This window comes from Dermochelys coriacea, chromosome 11 (assembly GCF_009764565.3).
Source record: "Dermochelys coriacea isolate rDerCor1 chromosome 11, rDerCor1.pri.v4, whole genome shotgun sequence".
Lineage (NCBI taxonomy): Eukaryota > Metazoa > Chordata > Testudines > Dermochelyidae > Dermochelys > Dermochelys coriacea.
In genome coordinates, this window is record NC_050078.2 from 37103865 (window position 1) to 37123207 (window position 19343).

The window sequence follows — 19343 nt, forward strand, 5'->3', positions numbered from 1 at the left end:
GCGCGCAAGCGGGGGGCCACGGGCCGGGAGGGTGGAGCAGTGGCGGCCGCCTCCACAGGGCTCCTAAGGGACGAGGCGCCCCAGTTAGCGGCCCTGGGGTCCCCTCCCCGACCCAAGGGGTCGGCGTCCAACACCTGCCAGCAGCGGGGACAGCTCACCTCGTGGGGCGGGAATACGCGGACCAGGCGGCCGGGCTCTCCTGAGCGCGCCTCTCCAGCGGCGGCGTCCAGGTGAGCTCCAGGGGCTGGGGCCCGCACTGCGCCTGCGCGCCGGCCCCTCCCCCGGCTTTACCTGGCCGCCCAGGTGCGCGAAGCGGGGAGCCTGAGGGAAGCCCGCGTGCCCCAGCCGCCAGGGACACTCACCGGCCGCGGCTCCACCTCGCCCCACCGGCCCTTCTTTGCTCCTCAGCATCTGCTGCTGACAGGGAGGCTCCCGCTGGGCGCCGCCAGCAGCCGGCGGGCGCTGTTGGCTTGAGATCCGCACCTGGTTTTCCCTAGCCTTGGTCTCAACCGGGGAGGGGGGGGGGTGGAGCTCCCCCCGCCCATGGGCCCAGCCTAGAGGTGGCAGAATTAGCCCTAGAAAGCTCTTACCTCCACGTGAAATGCACATTCATCTACCAACCACTTTAGGAGGAGGAGGAGACTTCCCACTTCCATGGCCAAGGGGCACAGCTTCAGCTGTGCCACTCAGTGCCAGTCACACTTCCCCTCTTCTGCCATACAGGAGAATTTATTTTATTTCAAGTAAGTAGCCATCGATCACCTCTGTAGCGGGGTAAAGTTTACACATTGTCCCCTTTGCTTTGAAACACTCCTACAAAGCCACGCTCATTGCTCCCGCTACCCCACTTTGTCAGACTTGCACAAACCCCTGGTAAGTTACACCTGACCAAGCAGTGGTGCACAGTTCGAACATTCCTCAGGACTCTATTTTTCTTAGTTTTACCAGATTTCTGCTATTTAAAATTCATTGAATTCTTTTGGATTACATTACAGGATTTACAGAATATAAACATTAGGGTAGGGATGCTACTCAGTGTTCATACAGCACTTACTACACTGAAGGCCACAGCTGGTATAGGGCATATATCACACTACCTCTAACTAACTGTTGTAATAGTATTATAAGAATCACTGTCTTTTAATACAGTTTAGTTTTTTTGGCTTGCCCTATCATTCATCAATTGCATTTCAGGTAGATTCTGCAGTTCTTTGCTTTAATTATATAATTATCTTCACAGAGGTATGACTCATGATCTGACAGGAAGATGGATCCATATTAAGAATTTTTTAGTTCTGTACAAATAAATTTGAAGGAATGAACTGTGCCTTGTTCTAATGGGGGTTCAGAAAAAAGACAGCAAACACACTTGAAGTTAGATTTATATAATGTTAGAAGAAGCTTACTATAATGTAGATTCCACAAGAAGCACTACAATTTTATTATGATCATATTGTCCGCATACTCATAGCACACAAGAAATATCAAAACTGTACAAATCTTAATATTTAAACCTTGTACCTCACACAACATAACACATTTGGTAACATTTCCTTTAACTTTCTTTTGCCTTTATTTTCTATAAATAGTTGCATGAAGTGAGTAACTTTTAGGAAAATTGTGTAATTTTCTATCCCCACCCCTTTTGTTTAATTTCTAAAAGTGTAGATGCGTTTTCTCTTGCAGGTTTCAGGGCTGACATTTAATTGAGCAAAAGGATAAGTGCCGCATGTAAGCTTTGGTTGACCAGGTACACTCAGCATGTGGTACTGGGGAAAAAACATTTAAAAAGACCTTAGAGTTAGGATCACAGTGAGTTCCTTCCTTTTATAAATGACAGAATAAAATCTCCTCTCAAACAGCTCATCACATACTGCAGAAAACTTTCAACTTTACATGTAATAAATTCAGAACCAAATTTGAGGTGCAACTTCTGAAAAGTGATTTGGTTGGGAAAAATGACAAGGGGATGTCCTATATTTGTGTCTTTCAGACTTCCAGATCAAATGTTCTTTTTATATATATATATATATATATATATATATATATATATATATATATATATATATATATATATATATATATTTAACAAATTAAACACAGACTCTCAAAGTCAAGCAGTCTTATTTTCTGGCTCACTGGTAAGTATTCTACTAGAATTAAGATAACTAGTTTTGCTGAGCCAAAATGGAATCCAGGTCATTCTCCTATAGTTATACTGACTGCAATGGTAACAGGAATTAAAAAAAACCTACCACTAATAATTTTAATCAGGAAAGCAAGCATCTATGATTCCTGGTTCCAATGTGTATGCAATCTGGATCTGGGCTTAATCACACTGAGCCACATGCTTACCATGATTCATACTAATCTATGCTGACTACTGCGACCACTTCCAGATTATTAATACAAGGTGTTCCTGTATGAGTTCATCTAAGTAAACTCTAGACTACCTCCTAGGCTTTATCTCCACCCTGTAACAGATGTTAAAGGTACAACTTGCCTTATCTATAGTAGAAGTCCACAAATGTTTAAAAAAACCACTTTCTCCTAGTGAATAGTCTAATGTGTGGTAATCATGTTATCTAACCCCATTCTATTCAGCCATGTTCAAATATGGCAAAAATTTGTAATGTGCACACCGCCTAAAAAGGCATCAATTTTCAGAGGAGGACTGCATTAACTCATTTCTCAATTTTCTGCTAGTTTGCTATTTATCAATACTAGAGTTACATATATTTAAATAAAAGGCTGAGCAGGGGCAAACCCATTTTCTCTTCAGAGTTATTTCTGCAGTGAAATAAAAGTGGTTCAATTGTAAAAATAATTTTTATTTACACTCTGACTCTAATATTACAAAATGAGTTTATGATTTCACAGCAAGATTAAGAAAGAAGAAGCTGGCCCTGAAAGACCTTTTTCAGGATGTGAAATAATTGCACTAGGAGGAACACAATGTTGCAAGTGAGTTACACTACTTTATCTAAATTTTTTTTTAAACCCATGGCCCTCTCTAGAAGTCCTGTAAGTAATAGAAAAAACCCCCAGATCTAAAGTAATAGCTAGGGCTATAACTTTTTCAAATAACAAGGGTTAAATGTGTTCAGACAATTGAATAGAAGTAGCAGGTAAAGTTCTGTTTATGGTACGTTTATAATCACCACAGGAGCAGAGCTTCAGGGCTGTGGTTTTTAGGGGCAGTGGAAGGAGGGAGTTTCATTAATGTGGTTGACAGAAAGAGGGGGCTTGAGGTCTGGAATAAGGAGAACACCTGGTCAGGAGTGAAATACGGCACGGAAAGATGGATGGTGATGTTTCAATTCCTGCAGAGGTTAGAAAGAAAAGGAGTACTTTTGGCACCTTAGAGACTAACAAATTTATTAGAGCATAAGCTTTCGTGAGCTACAGCTCACTTCATCGGATGAAATTCATCCGATGAAGTGAGCTGTAGCTCACGAAAGCTTATGCTTAATAAATTTGTTAGTCTCTAAGGTGCCAAAAGTACTCCTTTTCTTTTTGCGAATACAGACTAATACGGCTGCTACTCTGAAACCTGCAGAGGTTAGGAGCATCACCTCAATCCTTATTTGGGAGGTTCAGTTTCTGCACCACTGCACATCCCAAAATGGTGCTCCTAATATCAACAAGACTAGAGCATCAGACGCCCCTTCCTCCAGAACATACTCTTCCTCACCAGCTTCTATGACAATTATTTAAAGCTCTAGGGGTTGTTCTTACTATCTTGCACTCTCTGCCATACATTAGGTTAAATACAACCAGAAGTACATGCTTTCCATTTAAAGTACTAGTGTACATTACTAATAAAATTTTCTTAAGTCAACAGTGAACAAAATAAAGATTGTGTTGTTCTAAAGGAAGCATTGTTACACAGAAAAAAAAGTGGTTTCTGAGGCTTCATCAATTCCATAGGTCACTGCAAATCTTAGAGCATATTTCATAAATACCGGAGAAGGCACAGCAATTTGGGGCCACTGAAATTTCACTTGGCCAGCCAAGCAAAGAATTTGTAAAGCAAATAGCCCAAACCCAAAAGGATGTAGTACACCATCACAAGTAGACAAAGAAAGAAAGCACTAGAGAAGGAACACTGGTTTTGGAACCTCTGCCAACTTAAAAAGAGGAATGTTTTAGTCTTAAGCTGGTATCCTGATTCTCCTCACTCAGGAGGAAGAAAAAAAAAAAACACACAGAAAAAAATCTTTTCACCAAAATGTAGGAAAAAAACCAGGAATTTTAGAGACAGAACATTACAAGTCCTCTTGTCCACCCCATACTAGCATAAATTGGTCCCTACTGTACCCATTTGAATTTGAAATGACTAATATGCTGTATATTATTTTATATTTTAATAGCAGTCACTCAAAATTTGTTCTGCTCAGTTTCATCGCAGCGTTCCTAGTTACATGACTCAGGCTCTCTCTAAAGAAAGATGCACATCTCTTCCATGATGTGTGTATCTTTCAGTTACTTATCGTCAATATTTTATACTTCCTGTTGATCATCAGTTAGCAAAGCCATACAGATTTACTCTCTCTCCACCCCTCAGGTCAGTCCCTCCTGGCCTTCATTTTTATTTATTTAGCATTTAACAAAATGGGAAGGAATTCAGAATCTCTTTCTAGTACTGAATTTCCCAGAACTATATCAGTATTCTATGTGCAGTCTCACCAGTGCTGTACAGAGAAATCAGTTCCCTAAGTCCATGACATAATGCCTTTGCAGACAGCTCAAAATAGCTTTTGCTTTCTTTGCCACCATATCAAATTACAAGCTCCTATCCAATTTCTGTCCATCATCACTGTAGGTACTTTTTGGCATTATCATTTTCCAAGAATCTCCAATTGAATATCCGTGTTTACAATTACTACCCCTAGATCTATTTGTTTGTATTTTCCAGATTTAATTTCATATCTCTCCCATATTTTGAACATCTGACTTAGTAATTTTTTGTCCCTGCTGATATTTGGAGCATCTTTTAATTTAGTTCCATCTCTAAATGTCATTAGTTTGCCATTTACCATTTCTTGCAGATCATTCAAAGCTATCCTGTTTTTGGATGCTATCACACTGATTCAGAATATTCAATAACCAGAATATGGAGTTATCTTTTACCAGAATATGCAAAATGTTCAGTGTAAAACTATTCTAACAAAAAACACGTTTACTGCTTTCTCATGTTATATTTATCCAGATCTTTTCACATGAGGCCTGGGTAGTCTTGATAAAATGATGAAATTTAAAATGCTGGCATTCAGTATTTGTTTACAAGGAACCATATTATCCAAAACCAGTTTTAAAAAGCATTGTTCACAGTAAGGTGCCTGTGAAAGTTTCTATAATTTCCCTGGCGAGCATAGGCTAGGTGTAACCATCTTCTGGATGAAGGCCCTGATCCTGAAACTTTTACGCATCTGAGCAATTTTACACATTTAAGGAATACCACATGCTGCAGTGATAATGGATTGTTACTACTGATGAGTCAAATACTGTATTTTAAGTGTAAAGTTTTCTTAATTGAACATCTTAATGTTTGATGCTTAATATTTTAGGTACGTGCTTCAAGGGTAAAATCCTGGCCCCACTGTTCAATGAATTTTGCATTGATTTCACTGTGGCCAGGATTTCATCTCTAATGTCTAATCTACAGTGGAAAAACTCTTTTCAAAGACTGTTCTTGTCAGAAAGGTTGCTGGCCAGCACAGGCTTAGTCCAACGATAACTTCATATGTATAAAATTACTCACGTTTCAGTGTTTGCAGAATTAGGGTTTAGATCCCTAATTTAGAGTTGTCCCTATTATGGACCCTCCTTAGTGTGGCTACAACAATTTGCAAAATGGTTCATAACATAGTTAGACCTAGTCTAAACTGGCCAGTGCAAACATGTTGTACTCTTATTTTAAAATTATTCAGTATTAGTTCGATTAGTCTGCTTATTTTAGCTAGTGAAATTATTGCAATTTTACCTCTAAGATAATTGTTATGGTATTAGCATAGTGCTCAAAACAGAGAGAGAAAAGCAGTTTACCAGAGCCTGTTCTGCTTACAGTCAGAAAAGCTACCCTATGGACGTCCTCCTAGAAAATATTTCAGGGATCCTAAACCAAAAGGAGGGGGGTGAGGAGAGAAGACACCTCTGGTTTGTGTTGCTATAGCCACAGGACATTTAGATCTCAAGTGAATGAATCAATAAAAAACACACTCACTCCCCTCCCTTGTTCACCAAAGGCAAGAGTGGAAGATGGGTTGCTAGGAAACATCATACTGAAGATTGGAGCTCTTTGAAATTAATTAAATAAGCTGACTTCCCTCAATCTCAGGAGCCTCTTCTATTCAAAACCATTATTAGGAAGGTGGCTTCGAAAAAGGCTGCAAAAGAAATAAATACTAAAATAAGAAACAGCAGATCAGGAATCAGCATTTCCAATTAACTGGAATAAACAGAAATGAAACAAGGTCATTCAGTGAAAGAGAAATAAAGAATACAAAATGACAACAGTATGAAGTGGTTCATATGGACCAAAGAGAAAACAATATTTAATTCATCTGAGAAAAGTACATTTAAGCAACACTTAAGACAGACTGTCTATAATCACAGCATATTTTTTCATCTTTGGATTTAAAGGTTTCTTCCCTCACCTCCCTCCTAAAAAGATTTCATCCTTAACAAGACATTAGGGACTGGAAGGCTCAGGGACTCTTAAATGGAAGATGGGAAGCCTTTTACCAGGGTTGTCAATATGAAAACAGTCCTGTTTGGTAAAGACAGGAAATTATAACAATCAGATAGATGGTAGTTGCGTGACCTTGTGGTCTCAGTTCAGATCCTAGCAACTAGCGTTTACATCACAAATGGCCATGATGAAACCTTCCTTACTCCCTCCCCATAGTTTGCTCTTTCAAATGAGACAGCCAAGATTAAATGGACAAGGTGGGTGAGGTAATATCTTTTAGTGGACCAATTTCTGTTGGTGGGAGAGACAAGCTTTCGAGTTTACACAGAGCTCTTCAGGTCTTGGAAATGTACTCAGTGTCACAACTAAATACAAGATGGAACAGATTGTTTAGCATAAGTAGCTAACATATTTCAAGCTCTGTGTAAGCTTGAAAGCCTGTCTTTCTCTCACCAGAAGCTGGGCCACTAAAAGATATTACTTTACCTATCTTGTATTGCTAATATCCTTGGACCAGCCTGGCTACAACAACACTATGTACAAAGATTAAATGGATACAGAAACAGAACTACTCGTGCCTCTTTTGAATAGCATCTTCTAAGTAGCATCATGGAATAGACCATTCAATTTTCACTTTAGACTTAAAAACCAAATGTTGATCCAGCTCCCATTAATGCAAATGGAGAGAGGCTGAGGCTGACGGAATAGATTGGGTGAATCTGTGGCTCCCCTTCAGTGATTCAGGGGCTGTATCTACACTATCAAAAAAGGGACCTGTGATTCATTAGTGCCCTCTGGTGCAGTTCTGATGGTGGTACCAACTGTGGAAGCTGCAGAAAGTCCAGACCTGCTTATAAGCCTTTTCCATGTCATCTACTACTACATCACCTACTGTTAGACAACACACTAGGAACAATGCCTGAGTCCTACTTAATACAACATCTTTAACCACTACCACCACCAGTAGAGCTGCATTAGTGAATTATAGATCTCACTTTTGCCAGGGAAGACAAGGCCAGGAGTAGACATACTGCACCATAAAACACATCTGAGCACAGTAGATACAAGATCTGTGTGGCAGTCAATATTGTTCCATCTGAGCAAAATAATCATTCACAAATGACATTAGGGGCCAATTCCTTCACAAGACAGCAACTTTTCTTCACCCATGATCTATAGGTTTGGAACCTGCATATGTCCCTTCCTCTGCAGCCCTCCCAAACAGTCCCTTCAACAAGAACTGTCAGAGGAAACTACGCAGTTAACTTTTCAATTTCCTGTGTTCTTTCCCTCACCCACAGATTTTACTGCAAAATGCCTTGAAATGGTCCCTGTTAGTTTAAAGAAAGTCAACCTGGATATTGTACCCAATTACTGGTAGCTGTGTCAGATATGATTTTAAGCTGTTTCCTTTATGTAGGCTACACATCTTTAATAGACATTTTCAAGTGTCATGACTTTTACGGACCTTATAAAATGTCAACATAAGGAGCCAGAATTACTTGAGGAAACTGACATTGGCTATTTTAGGAAGTTAATTACTGTTTTTAAAAGTTCTCTTTTCTTGCCAAAATAGCTTTTTTGAGAAAGACAAACACAATGTGCTATTTGAAGACATAATGCTGTAGTGTAACAATTTCTGTAGCGTAAGATATTAGAGCAGTCAAGAGAAAAGCATTCAGCACCCAATAATTAGTCAGTCTTCTCCATTTTTGGGATGAAATTGTTCTTATAGGACAGCCAATATCTTGTGTACAGAACACAAAATCTTTGATTGCTATACCCAAACTTCTCTCTCTGCAAAACATTTATAGACTAAATGAGACAAACCATAATTTGCTGCACACACATAACTATTAGTTATACATGGATGTAATACATAAACAGATGGACAATCAAAAACAGAAGCATTTCAAAATGAAATACTTCTAGTTCGAGCGTTACGAATATGTCTCACAACTGGGAATATTGATTTTCTTTTTTGAAAATCAATTATTTAAATAGCTTTACCAAATATTACAAAAATTAATCTTTGTTACTAATACTAAATTTCATTTAAAATGTCCTTTTCATTTAAAACCATATTAAAATATAAACTTACTGCTTTCCCAGTTTAACCATATAGCTCAGTTAAAAGTGAATGTAAAAATAAACCTCATTTACAAATATCTCAGTAGCAACAGTATAAAGAAAGCTTACATTGAGAGTGCTAATTAAGTCCATTTGCTGGAACTGAGAAATCTTAAGTAATCACTAACGAAGAATTAAGGACAGGTTGTCTTCTTTAGTGATGAACAAAAACAGTGACCTCCAGGAGGAGAAAAATTACATTGAGTTTAAAATGCTGTGCCACAAATGACAGCACTTAAGAGGGGAAACACCTTATTCTTGTTCCATTCATTCCCTGCCTCTTCTCTGATCAGAGATTGCTATGTGCTCAGGAATTATAGAGCGTTAGTCTATTTTATTTTAAAACACAAGTTATTTACAGTGTATAGTTTGGGATACATGTCTGTTATCTTCCAAAAACATTTTCAAATTATATTTGAAACTTTTTGATAGTAAGTAAATCATCATTAGCAGAAGATGATGAATATTCTAGTTGTGGGTGAATCCATTTGTGAGAAGTGTATTCAATCAGTACTACATAAACACATGTGGCTTTCACTGTAGCTATTTGTATTTTCAGATGTCACTTCTTCACACAGCAAAGTAGTAATTTCTTCCTGTTGTGGAACAGGACTGCAAGATTGGTTATTTGTTTACAGTTTAAAGCTAGTACCTTCTAGACAATAGCATTGGAAATCACTTGTCATTCAGTTTCCTGTCTACTACAAAATTGTAATTCATACATACTATTTCTTTTTTAGTTTATTAAATCCTGATGTACAAAAGCCTCCTCTACTGGAGAAAAGATAAATCCACAGCTCTAAAGACAAAAATCTCTTTTGTCTTTGAATAGTAACTATATATGAGATCTGGATGATGTGTGCAGTATTTCTAATATTTACATACTGAATGGCCATTTCTTCATTGTAATATCCAATACATAATTTCCAAAATTGGATAAAAATTCAGTGATTCACACAAATAAGGTTCAAGTCCTTAAGGATGCACGAGCCTTGTCAAGTATTTCCTTTCTGATCTTTGGGTAGTTTGGGTGTGCTTTTAGGACCTGTTAAAGGCAAACAATACACACATTTAAAACCAGTTATAAAGCATCCTAAAATGAACAAGTACTGTCATCAGATATTTCCATCATCATTTTGAGCTTCATTTTAAGCCTTATAATTAATCAGCAACAGTTTGATGATTTTATTTATAAATACATAAGCTATTTCATCACAGCAGATGTACAATGGTCATAAATAGCTGTATCATAAAGACAATCTTGTCCCTTCCACCCACCACATGGACTTGGAGGAAAACTGCAGGGAGAAACTAGCCAGCGACTCAGGCCATTAGGAGCACCTGCAGAATCAGCCAAACAGGGACCATCAGACATTCAGAGAACTTTCTGATTTTGACTGGACTTTCTTTGCTCTGTGCTGATTGGCCATTTCCTCCAACCCTCTCTCTTTCTGCCTTCTAATAGGTTAAGTCTGCTCTGGAGCTGGAAGGTATAATTTCCCGTTTGAGAAAACATACCTATGCTGGCTCTGATAGAGCTAACATGCTAAAAATAGAAGCATGGCTGTGGCAGTACAGGTTAGCCACCCAAGTATGTGCCTTCGGTCTTGGACAGGATTGTTCTTTGGGCATCTAGCCCATCCCACTGCTCTCACACACACTTCATCTCAGCTAAATTCTACATAATTTGTAATTCCTGAATTTGAAAAATATAGAAATAACTCAGTATCTAAAAGGAAGTTATAGTAGTGCAAACAGTTAAAATATGAATTAAAAGCCTACCTTATGACAAATATCAATTGCTTCTACGTATCTCTTTCCTTTCAAGTAATTAAATGCCAGCTTGTATCCTGTAAGCAGTGCAAATACCCATGACATATTATGCTTAAAATTAAACAAAGAATAAAACATCACATTCAAGTTGAAATTATCCCAATGGTCAAGTTTACTTAAAAGAAAAAAGTTGGAATAACTGTTTGCTAAGTGGTCTCCAAAACACCCCTCTGAAACAGGCAAGTTAGGTAGAGCTCTCAAGTGAGTTTTGAAGGCATTTTAAAATTAAATAACTTATCACCAGATATATTTACACAGGAATGAAGATTTACATTCTAAAGAATATATTGTGGTAACCCATATTAAATTAAGCTGTCACATCATCCTTCATGACCTCTCACAGTGGACTATGAATCACAATGAAAAATAGAGGCATACGACTGTATTTTCAATTGGCCATGATTCTACTGTATGCAAGATTATATCTACTTAGGTTTTTTTAAGACACTGTGGTATAGTATCGAGATGCCAAATGACTTAAGTTTGCATGTTTGCTCCACACACGCCCCCCAAAATGTTTCAAGAAAGTTGAAGGGCAAGTTTTTTGCTGGCCTCATTGAAATCAACAATTCTCTTGGGCTTTGGTCTGTTGAGTCAGCTTCTTCAAAACGTAGTTATTTGAGATGCAACTTTATGACACCAACCAGACACTCCATAGGCCAGCCCCTCAGTGTGAAACCCATAGATAAAATTCACTGTTCTACACTTTCTCCTCCTAGGAAAAGATCTTCAAGAAAGATTAGCTCAGAAGCCTTGGCAAAGGCCAGTTACCATTTGACCATTCTTGTTCATTACCAGCATGCAAAATGAACAATTTAGTAATCTCGTTCTCTTTATGGAAAGATGTTCCCAGCTTCCTATCTGCCTCCTTTTCCTATTTTGTTTCCTTTCCAAGCTTTAGACCCTTAAAAGCTTTTCTTGATACACTCTGACCTTCCTTATTTTCTGTAGCCAAGTACACCTAGGAACTAATCTATTTTAGGTAACCACCTAAACCTGTAGATTATTGTGTTTTAAGTTGATAACAAATGTAGTTCTTTTACAGACACTGTAGTTCCTCTCTAATACACAGTTCACTTAAAAAAATATTTGAACCTGAGACACAAGGAGATTTAGGAACTGTACCTACAGAAATAAATGATGCAGCAATTTATTGTATATAAAGGTACAGCTGTACATTCTGAAAACCGTTTTCTATGCAATCTAGAATACCATTATCATTCTACATCCTTTAAAAAAAAAGTACAAGAGAAGCCTGTAAGAAGGTGCATTGTAAACAGTGTTTATTTTTTTGAGATGCCATCAACACAGTCCAAAAGTGGGAACTGAACTTGGGAAACCGCCATCCTGTGAGTGTGGAGATAGGTTTTATTTCAATAAAAAGTCTTCCTCCTGTGTATAGTTTTTATACATTCTTCTGTATAGAATGGTCTAAAAGTAGGAGACCAAACACATATTCCAACAGTTGAATTCACTGACTGACTGTCTCAAGTGGAACTTTAAAAATATCCCAAATAGTTTTTAATTGGCTACCAATCTTGAGTTGGAGATAAGAATTTTTAATTTACATAGTTTAAAAATGATATGCAAATATCTGATCAAAATTAAATAAGAACAAGTCACAAAGCTGAGCCACTAATTCATACATAATATGTAGCATAATGCATATTCAAAATGAATACTATATTTATAGGCAATATGCAAGTTGCATATAGAAACAGTGAACCATAATGGGTTCCAAAATCGAAGCTTGTGGGAAGTCCACTAGAAGAAAAGGTTACTTACCTTGTACAGGGACACATCTCAAAAAAACCTACAGTCCACTGCATAGGGTGAGTAACAACTTCTTCTAATAGTGTCCCTTTGATTGCTCTACTTGAGGTGATTCCTGAGCAGTATACCCAAAGGGAGGAGGGAATTTCAGAACCGAGTCCAGGACTGAAGACAATACAGAATTACCAAGCTCAGCATCAGATCTGACAGTGTAGATCAAGACATAGTGTTTAGTGAAAGTATGCACTGAGGCCCATGTAGCAGCTCTGCATACATCAGACACCAGAATGTTCTTCAATAAAGTTGCGGAAGTTTCCTACAATCTGGTAGTGTGCACGATTATCCTTTTTGGGAGGGGAAGGGGAATCACCAGCTGCATAGCATGTAACACACCCAGAGATCCTCCTTGAAAAAGTCTCTGTGTAGAGATCAGAGACCCCATGAACCTCTCTGCTGTGAAGACTGTCTAGGTGATTTCCAAAACTGCTTGCTTCTATCTAGATAGAAGGCCCATCTAACACCTAATGTATTAAAGAAGGTCTCACGCTGAGATTTACTTGGTTTTGTGAAAAATACAGGTAAATAAATGCACTGGTTAAGATGAAAATCTGACAGTGCTTTAGGTAAGAATTTAGAGTGAGGCCATAAAGAGACCCTGTCTTTGAAAAACACTGTAAATGGGAGAGGGCAGGCGTGAGGGTCTGCCATTCCGGCTACAATTTCCCCACCCTGCAGGCCAACTTGATAGCTACTAAAAAGGCCATCTTCATAGATAAGTGAAGCAAGAAGCAGATTGCCACAGGTTCAAATGGAAATCTGATGAAGTATTTAAGTACCAGGTTGAGATTCCCAAGTAGGAACAGGATCTTTAACCTGGAGGTAGTGGTTCCCTAAATCCTTAATAAATCTTGAGGACATAGGGTAAGCAAATGTCAAAAACCTTTCTAGCGCCGGATGAAATGCAGATATTGTGGCCACATGAACCTTAATAGAGCTAACTGATAACCCTGGTGTCTTCAGGTTCAGCACGTAAATTAAGATGGCTGAAAACAAGGAGTATTCTGTTACAACACAGTGATACCAGTCTGAAGTAATCTGAGCTGACTTCCTGCTAAGGTTTAGTAATATCCATCATACTCCTGTTGAGCAGGTGGATTCTAATCCTGTGAACCATCTCAGAGATGGAGGACTTCTACGTTGAGGTGAAGCACAAAACCTGCACCTAGGAACAGGAGATGAGGGATGGTCGGAAGCTTGAATGCCAGTTGGACATGCAGATGAAGCAGGTAAGGTTACCAAACAGGTCTCAGCCAGGTCAGTACTATAAAAGATAACTATCTTTGTCCTGTCTGATCTTGTTCATCACTCTTAGTATTAGCAATGTTGGAGAGAATGTGTAGAAGATGACCTTTGTCCAGGGAAGCAGAAAGGCATGTTCCAAAGAGGGGCAACTTAGGCCTCCTCTTGAGCAGAACAGGGGACACTTATTGCTGAATGTTGCAAATAGTTCCACCAATGGAAGTTCCTACCTTTTCAAATATCTGTGAAGAACTTGAGTCTCCAATTCCCATTCAGAGTCCTGAGAGAAGTGCCTGCTGGTAAGAAGGTAGATGGCCGAGATCTGATTCTGATGGGCTGTACCACAAGTTCCACAACTTTATAGCTTCAGTGCACAGGGAGGGGTATCTTGCTTTTCCCTGTTTGTTGATACAGAACATGTAAGCAACACTGTCATGATCCTGATTGAGTTGCCCCGGTGAGGTGTAGGAACTGAAGGCAAGTGTTCCTGACTGCTCCGAGTTCCCACAGATTGATAGGGAGACCAGATTCCTGAGATGACCATCTGCTCTGCGTTGTGAGAATATTGAGGATGCTACCCATGCTAGCGATGAGGAGTCAGTTGTCACAGTTATTGTTGGAAATGGGCAGACACCCGGATAGACACAGGGTTGATTCTTCCACCAGTCTAGAGAGCTCTTCACCTTGAGGGAAACTGTGACCTGTTTGTCCAAGCTGTCTCTGGTCAAGGAATAGGTCCTTTTGAACCAACACTGAAAGCAGCGGAGGCATAATCTTGCATCCTCGGTTACAATGGTGCAAGCTGCCATCTGACCTCGGACCTGTAAACAGTTCCTTACTGGGGCTTCCTTGAATAGACCAGATGTGCCAAAATTAAGAATCTGTCCATGGGAAGGAAAGCCCTGGGCCCCATGAATTGTATTACCTGTATTGGAGCTAACAGTTTTGGTTTTTTTTGGTTTTTTTTAAACATTTAGCTGGAATCCAATTCCTGAAAGAGAGCAAGAACTGTCCGAGTGGAGGTCAGCACTGCTTCCTAAGACTGACTGGCTACTTAAGGGCCGTCGAGATACCTGAAGAATACAGTTGCTTCTCGCTGAAGGTAAGCAGTTACTCCCACTACAATCTTTGAAAATACCCTGGGACCAAACGGAAGTAATCAATACTGAAAATGCTCTTGGCCCATGGTAAAACAGGTATTTCCTATGACTGGGGTGTCACTATATGGAAATAGGTGTCCTACAAGTTGAAGACCAAAACATACTTTCATGCGTTTAGAAAAGGATTACAGCTTCCAGAGACACTATCCTGAACTTTTGAGACTTTACAAATATGCTCAGTTGTCTTAGATCTAAGATCAGTGTCCACCCTCTGTCCTTCTTTGGCGCAAGAAAATAGTTTGAGTAAAACCTTTTCCCCCATGTGAAGGGACAGGATTGCCTCCATAGCTCCTAAATGAAGGCGAGAGTGCACTTCTTGACTCAGAGCTTGTCTAAACTGCCTCCCAAATCGCAGTGTGTGATCAATGCAATGGTATCGATTTAGAGGGTCTGGTGAAGATGCAGTAAGTCGATGGGAGAGTGCTCTTCTGTCAACTTTAGTACTTAGCTTCCACCCTTGGGGGAGGTGAAGTTGGCGGGAGATTTTCACACCCCTGAGTGACGTAACTTACATTGACTTAAGTGGCAGTGTAGACCAGGTCTCAGTATGGTCTCATGAGAGGAATGGAATAAGAGCGAAGATGCGAGGGATACAAAGTGGATGGTAGAGCCTGATGTTATGACCTGTATGACCCACCTGTTTGTTGTAATACACCACCAAATCAGTTGCAAATGGAAAAGGCAGTCTCCAAAATTGGGGAGATGGGCAAAAGGTTGCATCTTGTAAACTAGAGGCAAGGGAAGAATCAAACCCTCAACTATCCTGTCAAAATTGTTATTTCAGTGATAGATATTTGCTGAAGGAGGATTATTAGCTCTCTTTCTCTGGAATTTTTGTCTCTTCCTCCCAGGTTAAGTGGTTCTATGAAAGCCAATGAATTAGGTAAGGTATGTTCTCTGGGCAATTTGAGACATACAAAATCTCCTCTTGTTCACAGGGGTGTATTTACCCAGAAAGTTCAACATGGCCCTGGAGTCCTTCAGTGCATGCAAGGACTCATCCCTGGTCCCCCAAGAAGAGCTTCCAACCATCAAATGGGAGGTCTTCAACAGTATTCTGAACCTCCCTCAGGAACCCTGAGAGCTGGAGCCAGGATGCCTTATGTATAACCACCTCTGTGGAGATGGATCTAGTGATGGTGTCTGCAACATCTAAGGCTGTTTATAGAGAGGCTCTGGCTAATAACTGACCCTCTGTGATGATAATGTGAAAGTGTTCTCTGTGCTTCTGTGAAAGATGTTCAATAAAGGCTGTAAATTTACTGTATTTCATGAAGTTGTACTTGGCCATGATCCCCTGATAGTTTATGATCCGAAACTGGAGGATCACAGATGAGCAAAACCTTCAGGCAAAAAAGTTTAACCTCTTCTGATTTTTATCGTCGGGGTGAACTCTGAATAATGCTGCTTACCCTGCTCATTTACAGCATCCACCACCAGGAAATTAGGCAAGGGGTGGACCAACAAAAACTCAGTCCCTGGGAGAAACATAGTATTTCTTATCTGCCCGTTTACAAGTCGATGAGATACTAGCAGGCTTTTGCTACATAGTCTTCGTTGGATCCAGGAGCGCTTCATTAATGGGTAGCATCAATCTGGGTGGATGTTGCTGACTGCAGATTGTCCAATAGTTAGAGTTGCGAGTCTTTGATCTCCCCAAGAGGTATCTGAAAGTGGCAGCCACCCCCTCCACAAGACCTGGAATGGACAGAAATTGGCAGCCATTGATGGTGGCAGAGGCATGACCACCTCGTCTGGAAATGAGGATGAAATATGATTTTGCGGGGTGACCCCTTTATCTGCCCTAACCTCCTGTTCTTCAAACATCTCGTGCTCCGGGGTTGGTAGAGGGGACTGTGCAAACCTAGCTTCTTGGTGCAGTGGAGCTGGAGATCTGGTAAATTGCTGCCAATACAAAGCCCAAGAACCCTGATATGGCCAGTGGTGGGAGCCCATACAGGACAGTGGGTGGCATCCAGGGCTGATCCCACTATCCCGGTCATGGACAAAGATCCTTGTTGAAGTACGGGTTCCTGTATGGATGTGGAGGGGAACACTGAACTGATATAAAAGAGAGACTGACTGAATCACTCCTTCATCCTCCTCAATGTCCTCCAGTGATGGGGCCCCAGTAGAAAAAGGCACAGTGACTTGCAGTATTGGAAAGCAATGGTAATCTGGAGATTGGGGTATCAGTACCAAGAGTAACTTGGTACCCATAAATAGTGGGTATTCTGGCTCGTCTAAGACTAAGTCTCTGGAGTAGCTGAATTCCTGCAGCACTGAGTGGGTCGGTACCAATGCAGAAGCTGAGCTAGACTGTGTCAGTGCTGAGGCAGAACGTGCTTGGTGCTTCAATTTGCCAAGTACTGAAGGTGATGAGAAAGAAGATGCTGATGGTAAGTGTGATGTAGACAGTGCAATTCTAAAGGAGTGTATATCCTAGGCATCCCTGTCCTTTATAGATGGGACCTGGGGCCTGCTGAATCTGTGCTTCTCCAAAGCACTCTTGGATCTCCCAGACTTGCTGGTATGGGAGGAAGGGAGTCTTTCGCCTCTACAGTACCAAGCTGAGAGGTTGAGACCTCCGACACAGTGGACTAACACAAGATTGGGGCCTTTTGGGAGCCAGCTCCTTGTGATGAGCTCCTCTTCTCTGGAGCTTTCCTAGAGTCCTCCAAAGTCTTCCCCTTCTTAGGGGAGACCTGGGCCTAAGTCAAAGGGTGCTGGATCCATCCAGAGACATGTATAGGGGTAGGGTCTACTGATCTCACTCAGAAGCAGGTCTAAGGGAGTACTCCATCATTAGAAGTCTCAGTTTGGTTTTCTGATTCTGTGCTCTAAATTTGAGAGCTAGGCAAAAGTTACACTTTTGGGAGAGATGAGACTCTCCCAAGCAATAGACACACTTAACCAATAGTGTAGACCTGCCCTAAATTGATCTAACTTACTCAGGGGTGTGAAAAAGACCACCCCCAACGAGCACTGCAAGTTACAGCGACCTAAGTGCTGACCACACTGGCACTATGTCAGTGGAAGATGCTCTCCTGCCAACTTAGCTTCCGCCTCTCACAGAGGTGGAGTAATTATGCTGATGGGAAAACGCTCTCCCATTGGCATAGAGCGTCTTCACCAGACAGGCAACAGAGGCATAACACTTCTAGTGTTGACTAGCTCTTAGAGTGGCCATTGCTGATGAGATAGCCTCCTAACAAGAGAGGCAATTTGAAATGTGATGAGCCAGGCACACCCAGCCAGGCTGATAGGGCTCCCCAGAAAAATAGGAGAAAAAAAGGAGAGGGAAAAAAGGTCAATCCTCGCTAGTATCTAAGTAATTCTATACTAAAATACTTAACATTAACCAAGAACAGTAAACTAATAGAACAGCAGTTAGAACACACAGGAGGTATGCACAAGGCAGACACGATCGAACTCCGTCTCACACTGAAAAATTAAGAGAAGGAACTGAAGGCGGTTCATCCAGAAGCCCTATATACCCTCAGTGTCCAGCATAAAGTTGTATAGAGCGCATGTGCAGGCTGAACAGACACTTCTAATGGAAAATCTCCGATCAAGGGCTCAAGAGGCGTGTGTGCTCCTGGAGAGGAGCACCTAAAGGAACATTACTCAAACAACAGTAGCTGTAAATTGCTGAGAGTCTTGTCAAAGTACCAACTCAAACAGCTATATCTTGCCATGAAGGCACTCTCATATGTTGTAATGTAGATCTCTAAACAGCTGAATTTTCACAGGAAGACAATCAGAGAAGATATATTACTTATATAGACAATTAAATGCAGTCTTACCAGTAAAGAGTCATTATTTCTGTTCTTTTGTATTACCAAATGTAGATTGTGTAAACATACCTATTGTTGGATTTGTTTGGTTTCCATACTTCCAGGCCATCTCATAATTTACTGCTGCATCTTTATACGCTTGCTCCTTTTCCATTATGTATCCCATATATTCATAGGCTTTGCAACAGGACTACAAAATATAAACGTTGACTACATGTATTTCAAAACTTTAGAGAAACATATGCAATACTGACAATCAAATAATATGAATATACACAGTTTGGAAAGCGTATACAATCACATGATGTTACTAAATTCTGTGACAAAACATTCTGGATTAAAGTCAGGACAAGACAAACCCCATTTGTGTAATTCTGTGCATGACTGTTAGTAAGATCCTCAACCAAAATAAGAGGCTGAGAAAAAAAGAGTTGCTCAACTGGGATGGAGGGCGGGGGGGGGGGAAGAAGAGGTGAGTAGGTTAAGAGGAAAAGAAGGAAGTGCTCTACGTAAAAGAATAAATGGACACATATCAGACGTCAAGAATTATAACATTCAAAAACTAGTCGGAAAACACTTCAATCTCTTTGGTCACTCGATTACAGACCTAAAAGTGGCAATTCTTCAACAAAAAAACTTCAAAAACAGACTCCAACG

The 19343-nt window shown here is 40.2% G+C and overlaps 2 protein-coding genes across 11 annotated transcripts in view; both read right to left on the minus strand.

Moving 5' to 3' along the window:
- Positions 1 to 487, minus strand: part of GALNT3 (polypeptide N-acetylgalactosaminyltransferase 3) — a 53022-nt gene extending 52535 nt beyond the window's left edge. For 2 of the 3 annotated variants that reach the window (XM_038421123.1, XM_043505235.1), the window contains exon 1: positions 159 to 273. The gene's annotated coding sequence lies outside the window, so the exon portion shown is untranslated. Of the gene's footprint in view, positions 1 to 158; positions 274 to 362 lie in introns of those variants that run through there. The other variant, XM_038421124.2, reaches the window with a different exon arrangement.
- Positions 488 to 6521: 6034 nt separating this feature from the next.
- Positions 6522 to 19343, minus strand: part of TTC21B (tetratricopeptide repeat domain 21B) — a 93362-nt gene continuing 80540 nt past the window's right edge. For 5 of the 8 annotated variants that reach the window (XM_038421119.2, XM_043505228.1, XM_043505231.1 and 2 more), the window contains 3 exons: positions 18756 to 18876; positions 10607 to 10674; positions 6522 to 9869 (listed from right to left, as the gene is read on the minus strand). In XM_038421119.2, coding sequence (XP_038277047.1) covers positions 9792 to 9869; positions 10607 to 10674; positions 18756 to 18876 — 267 coding nt within the window. In that variant the 3' untranslated portion in view covers positions 6522 to 9791. The remainder of the gene's footprint in view (positions 9870 to 10606; positions 10675 to 18755; positions 18877 to 19343) is intronic. The other 3 variants (XM_038421122.2, XM_043505229.1, XM_043505230.1) reach the window with 3 other exon arrangements.